Source organism: Chrysochloris asiatica, unplaced genomic scaffold (assembly GCF_000296735.1).
Source record: "Chrysochloris asiatica unplaced genomic scaffold, ChrAsi1.0 scaffold00056, whole genome shotgun sequence".
NCBI classification, from domain to species: domain Eukaryota; kingdom Metazoa; phylum Chordata; class Mammalia; order Afrosoricida; family Chrysochloridae; genus Chrysochloris; species Chrysochloris asiatica.
In genome coordinates this window covers 7,561,896-7,574,590 of record NW_006408574.1, presented here as the reverse complement: position 1 = coordinate 7,574,590, position 12,695 = coordinate 7,561,896, and the positions used below count along the sequence as shown (strand labels likewise).

At 45.7% G+C, this 12,695-nt stretch overlaps 1 protein-coding gene across 3 annotated transcripts in view; it reads right to left on the bottom strand.

The window, feature by feature from the left end:
• The window catches only part of SMARCA2 (SWI/SNF related, matrix associated, actin dependent regulator of chromatin, subfamily a, member 2), a 225,739-nt gene that overhangs the window by 92,676 nt on the left and 120,368 nt on the right, over positions 1–12,695 (bottom strand). For all 3 annotated transcript variants that reach the window (XM_006863737.1, XM_006863738.1, XM_006863739.1), the window contains exons 23-24: positions 10,551–10,714; positions 1,431–1,658 (exon numbers count right to left, since the gene is read on the bottom strand). In XM_006863737.1, the coding sequence (XP_006863799.1) occupies positions 1,431–1,658; positions 10,551–10,714 (392 nt within the window). The remainder of the gene's footprint in view (positions 1–1,430; positions 1,659–10,550; positions 10,715–12,695) is intronic.

Below are 12,695 nucleotides of genomic sequence, written 5' to 3'. Positions count from 1 at the left end.
ACCCAGCTTCTCGTATTATTTGCTCAGCATACAGGTTGAATAAGTATGGTGAAAGAATACAACCCTGTCTCACACCTTTGCCAATTTTAAAACATGTTCTGCTGCTGATGGGACTGTAAAATAGTTCAAACACTGTGGGAAAACAGCACGGCACTTTTTCAAAAGGTTGAACGTGAAGATACTGTTGTTTTTAGGTGCCGTGGAGTGGGTTCTGTCTCATAGCGACCCTGTGTACAACAGAAACAAACACTGCTTGGTTCTTCTTCAATCCCACGGTTGTTGCTACGCTTCAGCCCACTGCTGCTGCCACTGTGCCAATCCATCTCGTTGGGGGTCTTTCTCTTTTTTTCTCGACCCTCCACTTTACCACGCATTGATATCCTTCTCCAAGGACTGGCCCCTCCTGATAACATGACCCAGAACTCCCTCTACTTGGTACATGTCCTCAAGAAATAAGTGCCATGACATGAATAGATACACTCATCACCATGATCATGGACTGCTATTCACAACAGCAGAAAGATGGAGACGGCGTAAATGCTCATCCACAGAGAAATGGCTGAACAAACTTCATTGCATGCACACAGTGGAGTATTATACAACCCTGAAAAATAACGGATCTACAAAACACCACATAGTACGGAGGATCTCAGAGGACATTTCACTGAGTGAAATCAGTTGGTCGCCAAGGAACAGCTATTGTATGAGACGACTGTGGTAAAAAGTCCAGAAAAGGTTTTCATTCTGTAATAAAAATTCTATGATGGTTCCCAGCGGGTGAGAGGGAAGGGGAATTATTCACTGGGGAGACTGTAGACTTGTGCTAACTTGGGTGATGGGGAAGACAGTTAAAATGAAAAGGAAGGAAAAAAGAAGAAAGAAAGGGAAACAAAGAAAATCTCTCCCCCACCCCCCACCGCATGTACCGGAAGGGAAACAATGTCTATTTTTTTCTCTTTGGGACAAACCATTGTAAACTTGTCAGAAAGAAAAAAAAAAAAAAAAAAAGCGAGGGGGGGGTGTGCAGAGAGAAGGAAGGGGGCAAGGGAAGAATGAAAAAGAAAGGAGAGAGAAAAAAGATTTATAAATAAATATTGGTGATGGTATACAACGTGTGGACTGGAGCATACGAATGGTTGATATGGCAAATGTTTGGCTGTATATAGATGGGTACAATTTTTTTTTTTAAATCTTGAAAAAAAGATTAATACCTTTGTAAACCCAGTGCGGAAGTTCTACTCTGTTCTATTGGGTCATTATGAGTGAGAACGGGCTCTATGCAGTGGGTTTTTTTTTTGTTTTGTTTTTTTTTTTTGGAGTGGGGTGTAGCATATTTGTTTTCTATTTAATGCCCACTCCGGATGTTCTGTAAGGAACAAAGAGTCACCGTCAGCCCTTCAGTAACCAAAAGGTCCCCCCGTGCCCCGTACCTCGTTTTCCTCCTCGTGTTCCAGGATGGCCTGCAGGAAGGCCCGGCGCTCGTGGCTGGAAGACTTCTGGTCAAACATGCCCGCCTGGATGACCTTCTGGTCCACGTTCAGCTTGTACTTGGCAGCAGCCAAGATCTTCTCCTCCACGCTGTTCACGGTGCAGAGTCTCAGCACCCGTACCTCGTTCTGCTGCCCGATGCGGTGAGCACGGTCCTGCGCCTGCAGATCCTGAAGAGAGAGGACAGAGGCTCACGGTGAGGGTCAGTGTGCCAGGGTCCAGCGAGCAGACCAGCCACCCACGCATGAGGGCTAAGGTACAGCGGTTTGGCATCTAGGAGGCAGTGATTCCTCAGGCTGAGATCTCATACCATGTAACATCTCCACAATGAGATCCACTCTGAATGGAAGCTTCCTCGGGGTGTGACCGGCTTCCAACGTATTGGGAAAACTCAGAGCAAGCTCCCTTCCTTTTCTGCCGTGTCTGGTTTTGCATCTGGCTTGTCATCTAACCTCCGGTTCTTTGGGCTTGAGCCAGTGGCCTAATCTACCATCTGCCGATCCTGCCAGCCTGCCATCTGACCTGCCGGTCATGTTTCATCAGCCCAGCAGTTGCGAGTCATAGTCTCCAGACTGACATCTGACCAGTGGACTCAGGACTTGCTCACCTGTACAGCTGATGTTTATAACAAGTGATAACACCGCTGTCTTATATATGTGTGTGTATGTATATATAACCCTGACGGCTTTTGCTTCAGTAGCGAACCCTCAGACTAAAACATTTGTATTTAATTTGCCGTGGACTGCCAGGGGGATGGATGAGTAGGACTTACAAGAAAACAACTGGAATGCACCGTACAAGAGAGGACCGGGAGACTTCAGCTGGCTTATTTTGGACGTGTCATCAGGAAGGGCCAATCGTACACAAATGTTGGCTAAAGTAGCACAACACCACGACCCCCAGCACCCCTGAACCTCAGTGCTGTTGAGTCCGTTCCAACTCATGGCAAGCAGGTGCAACAGAGTCGAATGAAGGGCCACAGAATCTTCTTGGTGGTAAACTGATGGTCCTAGATCACAGGTCTCTCTTCCTCGTCAGCACTGAGTGGGTCTGAATGGCTAACCTTTTAGCTAGTAGCCAAGAGCAAACCCAGGGACCTTGTAGAAACAGAGAGTCCGGGAATGTGAGATGACTAACAAAACGGCCACAACCACAGACCCCCCCACTAACAATGGTGTACTGACACAAACGCAGGGCTGGGCGGCACTTCACAACCATAGACCCCCCCACCCCCCACTAACAATGGTGTACTGACACGAACGCAGCGCTGGGCGGCACTTTATCCACTTGTATGTGAGTTCGTCATGAGCAACCACCAACAAAAACAATTGAATCCACTTTGCTAATGTGATAGTCCACTTAAAACCAACATACAACAGAATCGATCCTCTGCTGCCAAGTCAATTCCAACTCATTGTGACCCCACAGGACAGGACTGTCCATTCGGGTTTCCAAGGCTGCAATCTTTACAGAAGCCGGCAGCCCCAATTTTCTCCTGCAGAGAAGCTGGTGGCTTCAAACCGCCACGTTTCAGCCAACCGCTGAGCACTTTAACCACTACGCCATTAGCATTCCCAAGATACTGCTGCCATCTTGAAAACATACAAACCACCATGTTTGGAGAAAGTCAAGTTCTTTCCTAATTCAGATTTGGGTTCAAGTTTAGCCTAGCTAAATGAGACTCTGGTTCAGGTGTTGGAATGCAGGTCTCAAAACATTTCCACCAGTCCCTGGGCTCGCCATCTGAAGCTGTGTCTAATAAAAAACCTACACATTTAAAATTAGAGCGAGGCCTTCAGTAATCACAAAAAGTTGCAAGAAATGTCTTTCTGTTAGCGTGATGTGTGACTGACGATTCTTAGAATCATGACTGAATAATGCACATGGACATTAGCCATTCAGAGACTGCTCAGATGGCAAATGTCCTAGGACCCAGGCACCAGGCTGACCTGGTGTGACGCTGTGGACTGATGCGTCAGACCGCAAAGTCATTTGAACTGCAAGGTCGGTGGTCCAAGCTCACCAGCTGTTCCTTGGGAACCCTATACAGGGTTGTCACGATGGGTCAGAATTGACTCCACGGCACTCAACAACAACAAAGCACTGGGCTACTAACAGAAAGGTCAGAGGTTCAAACCCACCAGTGGCACCACAAGAGAAAGATGAGGCTGCCTGCTCTGTACAGATTCACAGTCTCAAAAACTTTTTATAGGGGGGCTACGTGTTGGAACAGATGGCAGTGGGTTAACCCCATCAAAAGCAGCCCTGTGGAGAAGACCACAAGTGGAAGGCAGGACCCTATCCAGAGAAGCAGCGACACCAGAGATGGGGACATGGAGAGAGGGAGCAGCTGAGGACTCTAGACTCATGGAAAGAGAAAGGCTGTGTGCTGGTGGCCAGGAGACAGGCTTGCAGAATGTGCCCTTGGGTTGTTTAAATGATTATACATTACTGAGTGTTTTTGTGTACATCTGCCCCCCAAAAACCAGAGGGAATAGAAGCAGATACTGTTGAATGGTGATGCACAGAGGAGATTGTAATCATTGTAATGAAACAATGAGAGTAAACCCGATGTTCTACCATGTAAATGATCACTCAGTGCACAATAAAAACTTAAAAAAATTAAAAAAGCCCTGTGGTCGGCTGCTAACCTAAAAGGTCGATGGTTGGAACATAGCAGCCGCTCCATGGAAGAAAGTCCTGGTGATCTTCCCCCACCAAGATTACAACCTGTGAGTCAGAATCCACTAGACAATACACAACCACCACCACCCTATTAAAAACTCAGTCTTTAGCTGGGGAGAATGAAAGGCATCGCTACTGGGGTTGTAAATGGGCCAATAGCTGGGGGCAGAAATGTGGCACAATTGGCAAATTTGGAGTCTCTGACTCCAAAATTGCATTGTGAATACTTTCTCCTACGGATATATACAAAGATTTAGAAATAAGGCGCTGCATCTCAGCGTTATTTATTGTGTTAAAACAACAACAAAAACCACAAAAGTCATTAAGTAGTCAGCAGTACAGATTGGTTACATAAATTATTGCATTCTACTGTAGCATTGTGGTTATGAATGAGGCTGCTAACCTCAAGGGCAGAAGTTCGAAACTACCAGCGGTTCCGTGGGAGAAAGATGAGGCTTTCTGCTCCTGCGAAGATTTACAGCCTCGGAAACCCTGTACAGGGTCGCTATGAGTCGGAAACGACTCCACGGTACATAACAACAACAACAACTGTACGTAATAGGAGCTCTGGTAGCGTAGTGGTTACGAATCGGGCGGCTAAACTCAGGGTCAGCAGTTCGAAACTACCAGCTGTTCCGCAGGAGAAAGAGGAGGCTTTCTGCTCCCAAAAAGATTTACAGCCTCGGAAACCCTGTACTGGGTCGCTATGAGCCAGAACCAACTCCATGGCATATAACCACCACCACCACTGTATGTAAAATAAACCTAGCAAAGTATGTGACCACAAAAATGATGCTTTAGAATACTTAATGACACAACCATACAATAAGAGAAAGCTACAATTTATAGAGATATACAAGGGGGATCAAAAAAGTTTATGAGAAAACTCCATTATTTTAAATTTCATTTTCCCACCAACTTTTTCAACTCTCTCTCTCTCCCCCCCCCCCCCCCCCCCCCCCCCCGTACATTATCAGGAGCCCTGGTGTCACCACGGTTAAGTTTTCTGCCGCTAACCAAAGGTCAGTGGTTCGAACTCACCAGCTGCTCCTTGGGAGAAAGATGAGACCGGCTGCTTCTGCTAAGACTGTAGCCTTGGAAACCCTACGGGACAAGTCTAGTTTGTCCTATAAAGTAGCTATGAGTTCAAATCAACTGGGCAATAGTGGGTACCAGGTACGTACATTATGACCCTACAGCTGTATAGAGTAGAGTCACTTCTGATTCATAGCAACCCTCTATGGGGTTTCCGAGGGTTTCTTTTTTTTTTTTTTTTAACATTTTTATTGTGAGGTTTACATGGGAGAACATCAGCTCTACACTCATCGTTTTATTGCAATAATTACAATCTCCTCCATACATCATCAAATAACCAAAGGGTACACCACACAGGCCCGCCCCTCCCCCCCCCCCCCCCCCCCCCCCCCCCCCCCCCCCACCCCCCCCCCCCCCCCCCCCCCCCCCCCCCCGGCCGCCAGCACACAGCCCCTCTCCCTCCCTGAGTCCACTATCCTCAGCCGCTCCATCTGTCCACATCATCGTCTCTGTCTCCATCCCTGGCGTCACTACCCCTCTGGGTACAGTCCCACTCTCTGTTCTTCTCACCTGATGGTCCGAGAGACCTCCGCTCCCGGGCTGTAAAATCAATCACTCTCCTCCTTTTGTCAAAAAAACATCTACCTCTGTATTTCCTAGCCTCCCAGTCAGTCCTGATGGCAATTATTCACTATTGTACCACAAGAGTCTTATCCCCATTGCCTTTCGCCAGCCAGGCCCCAACAGATTAGAAATCGTTCAATGGTGATTCTACCTTCCCCCACCCTGTCTGGAACTAGGTTCCCTCTTGAAAGCTTGCAAGCCAGTCACTTCTTGCCTTTATAGGCCCCCCATTTTGGGTAGCCAATGTCTAAGTTGCCCATCCCTGTCAACCCTGTGCACCGAGGGGGTGGGAGTGATTCTCCTGTAAAGATTTGTTCCCTTTTTTGAGCTACTACATCCATAAGTATAGATCAAGTTCATCATATTGTAGCAGGTGACTCTTTTTTCCCCCCTCTCTCTTCTTTCGTCTTCTAGTTGAGTTCTGATCATCCAGCCATCGAAGCCAGGTCAAGTGGTAGTATCTGCAAGTATGGGTGTTCTTGTGCATCTCCCCTCACTTCATATCAGCTGGACGCTTCACTCTCCGCTCTAGTCCTCTGTGGCCATGTCACTGCCTCTGGGCCCAGGAATTCCCGGGTCTTGCCGTACTGCTGGCCATCCAGGTTCACAGGGTCTACTGAATGTGGTTGGGCTTAGCTGACAACTTCATTGCTGGTTTTTTCCCTCCTCCCCTTATCGGTGATCAACAAGGTCACCAGCCAGACCACATGCCTGCTCATGTATTCTCCTTGCGTCTCAGTCTTGGCAGGGGATTTGCTCTGAGGGATCCTGACCCCTTGATGGCTCCCAGGCAAACAGCTTCCTTGTTCTTGTAGTAAACACTCAGACTGCTGTTGTTTCAGATTTTTCCTGCCGGTATTTCTTTCACGAAGTACCTTCTGTTCTTCTAGTCACTCCAGGCTGGTCTACTTGTCCTTTCCAGTTGAAATTTCCTACCTCATTCGGTTCTGGATGAGGTTATGGATTCTGCCTATGGTCTTGTGCAATGTAAAGGCTCCACAGGACTCCTCTTTCACTGGGCAACTTCTAGCCCCCTTTAAGGCATTCCAATCAGTAGTTATAGGCTGAAGACAGACTTACAAGCTTACTGTAGTGATGATTCTAGTGATGATTCTGACTATTCCTTTCTCCCCACCTCAAGTGTCTATTTTACAATGGTAGGCAAGGAAAACCAAGATTCAAAAGACAGCCAAGCATCCTAACACTATTCCCCACCCGAGGCGGTCAGTCTTTATGGGAGCACAAAGTCTCATCTTTCTGCCGAGAAGCAATTGATAGATTCAAACTGCTGACCTTGCAGTTAGCAGTTCAACAGGTAACCTTCTGTCCTACTGGTGGTGGTGGTTATGTGCTGTGGAGTCGGTTCTGACTCATAGCGACCCTGTACAGGGTTTCTGAGGCTGTAAATCTTTACAGAAGCAGAAAGCCTCATCTTTCTTCTGCAGAACAGCTGGGAGTTTCGAACTGCTGACCTTAAGGTTCGCAGCCTGATTCCTAGCCACTATGCTACCAGAGCTCCTACTAGCTCTCCTTAAAGTTATCTATGTATATGTTACATATAAAACCCACAGGAAAGGCATACAGCTAATGTTTCTCTGTCCAGATGGAAATATATTAAGACAGAGTGGGACTGTTTCATGGGGTTTCCAAGGCTGTAATCTTTTACAGATGAAGGAGAAACACACTCCTTCATCTTTCTCTCCTGCAATCTTTAGGTGAGCAGTCATGTGCTTAACAACTGAGCCACCAGTATCCCTAATAAGGTTACAGTGTTATTTCAATGTCTTTGTTTCGCTAACTATGTAATTTTGCTAATGTAGTTTAATTTTCGTTTTTTTCTGGCTTTCAAGGTGTATTACCCTTGGAATAATAAAAAGATGTTGTTGTTGAGAGCTGTAGAGTTGGTTCTGACCCTGGATAGGGTTTCCGAGGAGCAGCAGGTGGGTTTGAACTGCAGACTTTTTGGTTAGCAGTCCAGAGCTGATCGTAGTCACGCCCTCTGAAGCGGAGTTCCTTAACTGTACTTCTACATAACAGCAAACTTCATGGTGCGTCTCCTTCCTGCACTAGGGTCCGGGTAAAGGGGTCTGACACCCAGGAGCACAATCGTTCTCTACAAGGTTCTCGGTGGTTGGGATCTTTTTTATTTTTACCTGTGCTGACCTTTTGAATCCATTTAAAAGGATGAGCAAGTCTTTCAGTGAGGAGGAAAAGGACAAATATGGCTCTAGCACACAGTCAAAGCCAATGGGACTATCTAAGCCCACTTGGGTGTTCACGGTGCAGGTTGTGATCTTTGGGAAGGAGTTTGCCAGGCCGTTCTTCTGAGGCGCCGCTGAATGGACTCCGATTACCAACATTTTCATCAGCAGCTGAGCGCATTAACTGGGGGACTCGGAGAATGGCTACCAACTACTCTACAAAGGAATCACATGACAAGGTTCTGGAGAGAGTAGGAGCAAATGTGGGACAAAACTCTAAATCATAAAAAAAGACCAATATTACTGGTCAGCTGCTCCATATGTCCATAGAAGAACTGATGCTTTTGTGGAGCCCTCTGGAGACTGGAAATGAACGCACCCCTTCTGGTTAGTGGCAGTTAAGCACTTCATTGTTTGTGCCATTTTGGGATTCCTGACTTAGCCTTATTGGGACTCAGTTTCCCTTATTGTGCAGATATGAGGATCAGATTAAGGACCTCACCTGGAAGCCATGAAACAGGAATGAAATGATACACATCAACAGACAGGCCTAGATTGTTGTTGTTAGGTGCCATTGAGTTGGTACCGACTCATAACCACCTTATGCACAGCAGAACAAAACACTGCCTGATCCTGGGCCAACCTCACTACTGTTGCCACACCTGAGTCCATCGAGGCTGCCACTTGGCCAGTCCATCTCGTTGGGGGTCTTCCTCTTTTTCTCTGACCGTCCACCTTACCGAACATGATATCCTTCTCCAGCGACTGCTCCCTCCTGACACTACGTCCTAAGTATGAGAGACGAAGTTTGGTCATCTTGGCCTCCAAGGAGCACTCTGGCTGTACTTCTTCCAAAACAGATCTATTGGTTCTTTTGGCAGCCCATGGCACTTTCAATATTCACCTCCAACACCACAACTCAAAAGCATCAATTCTTCTACAGAATAAGTTTTTCCTTATTCACTGTCCAGCTTTCGCATGCATATGAGGTTATTGAAAATACCAGGGCTTGGGTCAGGTGCGCCTTAGTCCTCAAGCTGACATCTTTGCTCTTCAACACTTTAAAAAGGTCTTGGGCAGCAGATTTGCCTAATGCAATATGTCGTCTGATTTCTTGACTGCTGCTTCCATGAGTGTTGATAGTTGATTCAAGATGAATGAAGTCCTTGACAATTTCAATCTCTTCTCCATTGATAAGAATGTTGTTTATTGGTCCAGTGGTGAGGATTTTTGTTTTCTTTACATTGAGATGCAATCCATACCGAAGGCTGTGCTCTTTGATCTTCATCAGTAAATGTTTTAAGTCCTCTTCACTTTCAGCAAGCAAGGTTGTATCATCTGCATATCGCAGGTTGTTGATGAGTCTTTCTCCAATCCTGATGCCATGCTTTTCTTCATAGAATCCAGCTTCTCAGGTTATTTGCTCATGGGACTACCGAATAGTTTAAAATTAAGAAAGGTGTGCAACAACGTTGTATTCTTTCATCATACTTATTCAACCTGTATGCTGAGGCCCAGATTAAGTTCAACTAAAAGTCCCTTCTATTGGATATTTTCACACGGTGGCACACGACCGGACAGTGTTCTGTTCTGTTTGCTTACGGTGGCCATGAGTCAGAACCGACTCAATGGCACCTAACAACAACAAAGGTCCCTTGTTGATGTCCAATGTGTAATACTGACTCCTGACCAGATGCACTTTGTTCTTTTAATTTTAGTTTTAAATATATTTATTATTTTCTAGGAAAACATGTTATCCCTAGTGTATCAAACATCCAAATGCTTAGAACAAGTTTCACTCGTATAATGGTAATCAAAGTAAAGTAGATTAAGATAAATAAAAAGTAAATAATAGTATGTTGACATAGCTGTCCAAAAATGTCAGGATAGAACAAACTGAATAACACTATTGAATCACTGAGCTTCAGCTTTGCTAGATGGTAGTTCCATTTGGTGCTGTTGTTAAGTTCCGTCAAGTTGGTTCTGACTCATAACGACACTGTATAGGGTTTCCAAGGAGCAGCTGGTGGATTTGAACTGCTGACCTTGTGGTTCACAGTCCAGTGCTGATCCTACAGCACCACACTAGCAGTCTAGTAATTCCAGCAGATGGGGTTTAACCCAGCAGAATCTGAGTTTTTCTATCTAAACCTTAAGCTCTTCAAAGACACATGGAAGATATTTCAACATCTGTACATCATGGGGTAGAAGAGAGCAGCTGTATCCATCAGCTGGTCACACAAGGGTTAAGTGCTCAGCTGCTAACTGAAGGGTTGGTGGTTTGAATCCACCCAGTGGGTCTGTTGGAGAAAGGGCTGGTGTGACCTGCTTTCTTAAAGATGGCAGAGGGACAGTCTACTTTGTCACATGGGATTCCCGAGAATTATTAAGGACTGATGATACAATACAATATTTCCCCTTTGAAGAGATGCCCCTGGTTTAGAAATTCGCTCTGCCACACAGAGGTGATGGTTGGAGGGAGGAGTGGGTGCCAGCCCATGGCACAGGCAAACAGACCTGATGGGGGTTCCAGTCGCTGTCAAAGATGACCACAGTGTCGGCCGCCTGAAGATTTAAGCCCAGTCCTCCGGCTCTCGTGCTCAGTAAGAAAATGAAATACTGGGACCCTGGTTCATTGAATTTCTTCAGCAGAGCAGCGCGGTCTTCGGATTTTGTAGTGCCTGCAGGAATAAGCAAAGGAAATTTGTCAATTAACTCCTGCTTAGAAATAGCAGGGAGGTAGACCAAAGGGCTGGCCAGCCTCCATGTGAACCCCGACTCTGCTTGACACCAGTGGGGTTATCCCTGAAGAGTCTGTGCTTACGAAAGAAACGTCAAACATTTTGTAAATAAAAAGGGATGCAGAGAGATACTTTCCTCAAAACATTAAGGAACAAACCCTCTGCTGACTACCCATTACTGTGAAATGAGATCCTGCACATCTGTGTGACTTGTTACAAACACGAGAATATTCTTAACAAAACAAAACACACTGTTAATCAGTCGATTCTGACCGTATAGGACAGGGGCGAGCTGCCCCTTTGGGCTTTCGAGGCTATAAATCTTTACAGACGAAGACTATCGCAGCTTTCTCCCTTGGAGCTGCTGGTGGATTCGAACCATTAAAATCTTTCTGTTAGTAGCCCAGTGCCTAACCCACTGCACCACCAGGGCGATTTAGAACATTCTTACTCTAACCTAAAACCAAACATAAACATCTTTATTTATGGATTAACTTACATGCTTTACAAAGACACCAAATAATTTTCTAAGCCCAACACATATGCGTACAATTATTTTTAAAACAAACAACATGAGCTGTTGTCCAGTTGATTTTGGCTCCAGGACACTCGCCGTGTGCAGAGTAGAATTGCACTCCATGACATTGTCAAGGCAACAGCCTTGCTGAAACACATCTCCAGGACTCTGTGCAGATTTGAACTGTCAATCTTTCAGTTAGTACTAGATTGCTTAACTACTGGTGCCACCAGGCACTCCTACAACCGTGGTGCTACAGGAAAAGTGCTGGATTGTTAACTATAAAGTTGGTGGTTCGAACCCACCAGTGGCTCTGCAGGAGAAAGATATGATGTTGTCTGATCCTATAAGATTTACAGTCTCGGAAACACTATATAGGTAGGGCCACTATGAGTCAGAACTACTTCCTCTTGGTCTACATATAGGTTCTTCATGAGCCCAACAAATGTTCTGGAATACTCATTCTTCACAACGTTGCCAATGATCCACACAATCGAAAGCCTTTGCGTAGACAATAAAGCACAAGTATTTTCAATAACCTCATTTGTATGTGAAAGATGGACAGTGAATAAAGAAGACCGTAGAAGAATTGATGCCTTTGAGTTATGGTGTTGGAGGAGAATATTGAAAGTACCATGGGCTGCCAAGAGAACCAACAGATCTGTTTTGGAAGAAGTGCAGCCAGAGTGCTCCTTGGAGGCCAAGATGGCCAAACTTGGTCTCTCATACTTTGGACATAACGTCAGGAGGGAACAGTCGCTAGAAAAGGATATCACGTTTGGTAAGGCGGAGGGTCAGAGAAAAAGAGAAAGACCCCCAACGAGATGGATTGGCCAAGTGGCAGCCTCGATGGGCTCAATCATGGTAACAGTAGTGAGGTGGGCCCAGGACTGGGCAGTGTTTTGTTTTGCTGTGCATGAGGTCACTATGGGTCGGTACTGACTCGATCACACTTAACAACAAACAACAACAAACAACTTTCTGGTATTCTCTGCTTTCAACCAAGATCCATCCGATGTCAGCAATGACACCCTTCGTTCCACATCCTCTTCGGAATCCGGCTTGAATTTCTGGACTTCTCTATTGATATACTACTGAAGCTGCTTTTGAATTATCTTTAGAAAAATTTTACTTGCATGTGATATTAATAATAATGTTCGATAACTTCCACAATTTGGTCGGGCCACCTCTTTGGAATGGGCACAAATATGAATCTCTTTCAGTCTGTCATGTTTCTTGACACAGATGAGTGAGTGCCTCCAATGCTGCATCATTTTGTTAAAAGATTTCAATTTGTCTTCCAGCAATTCCTTGTTGTTGTTGTCAGGTGCCATTGAGTCAGAACCGACTCATAGCGACCCCAATGCACAGAAGAACAAAACAATGTCCGATCCTGGGCCAACC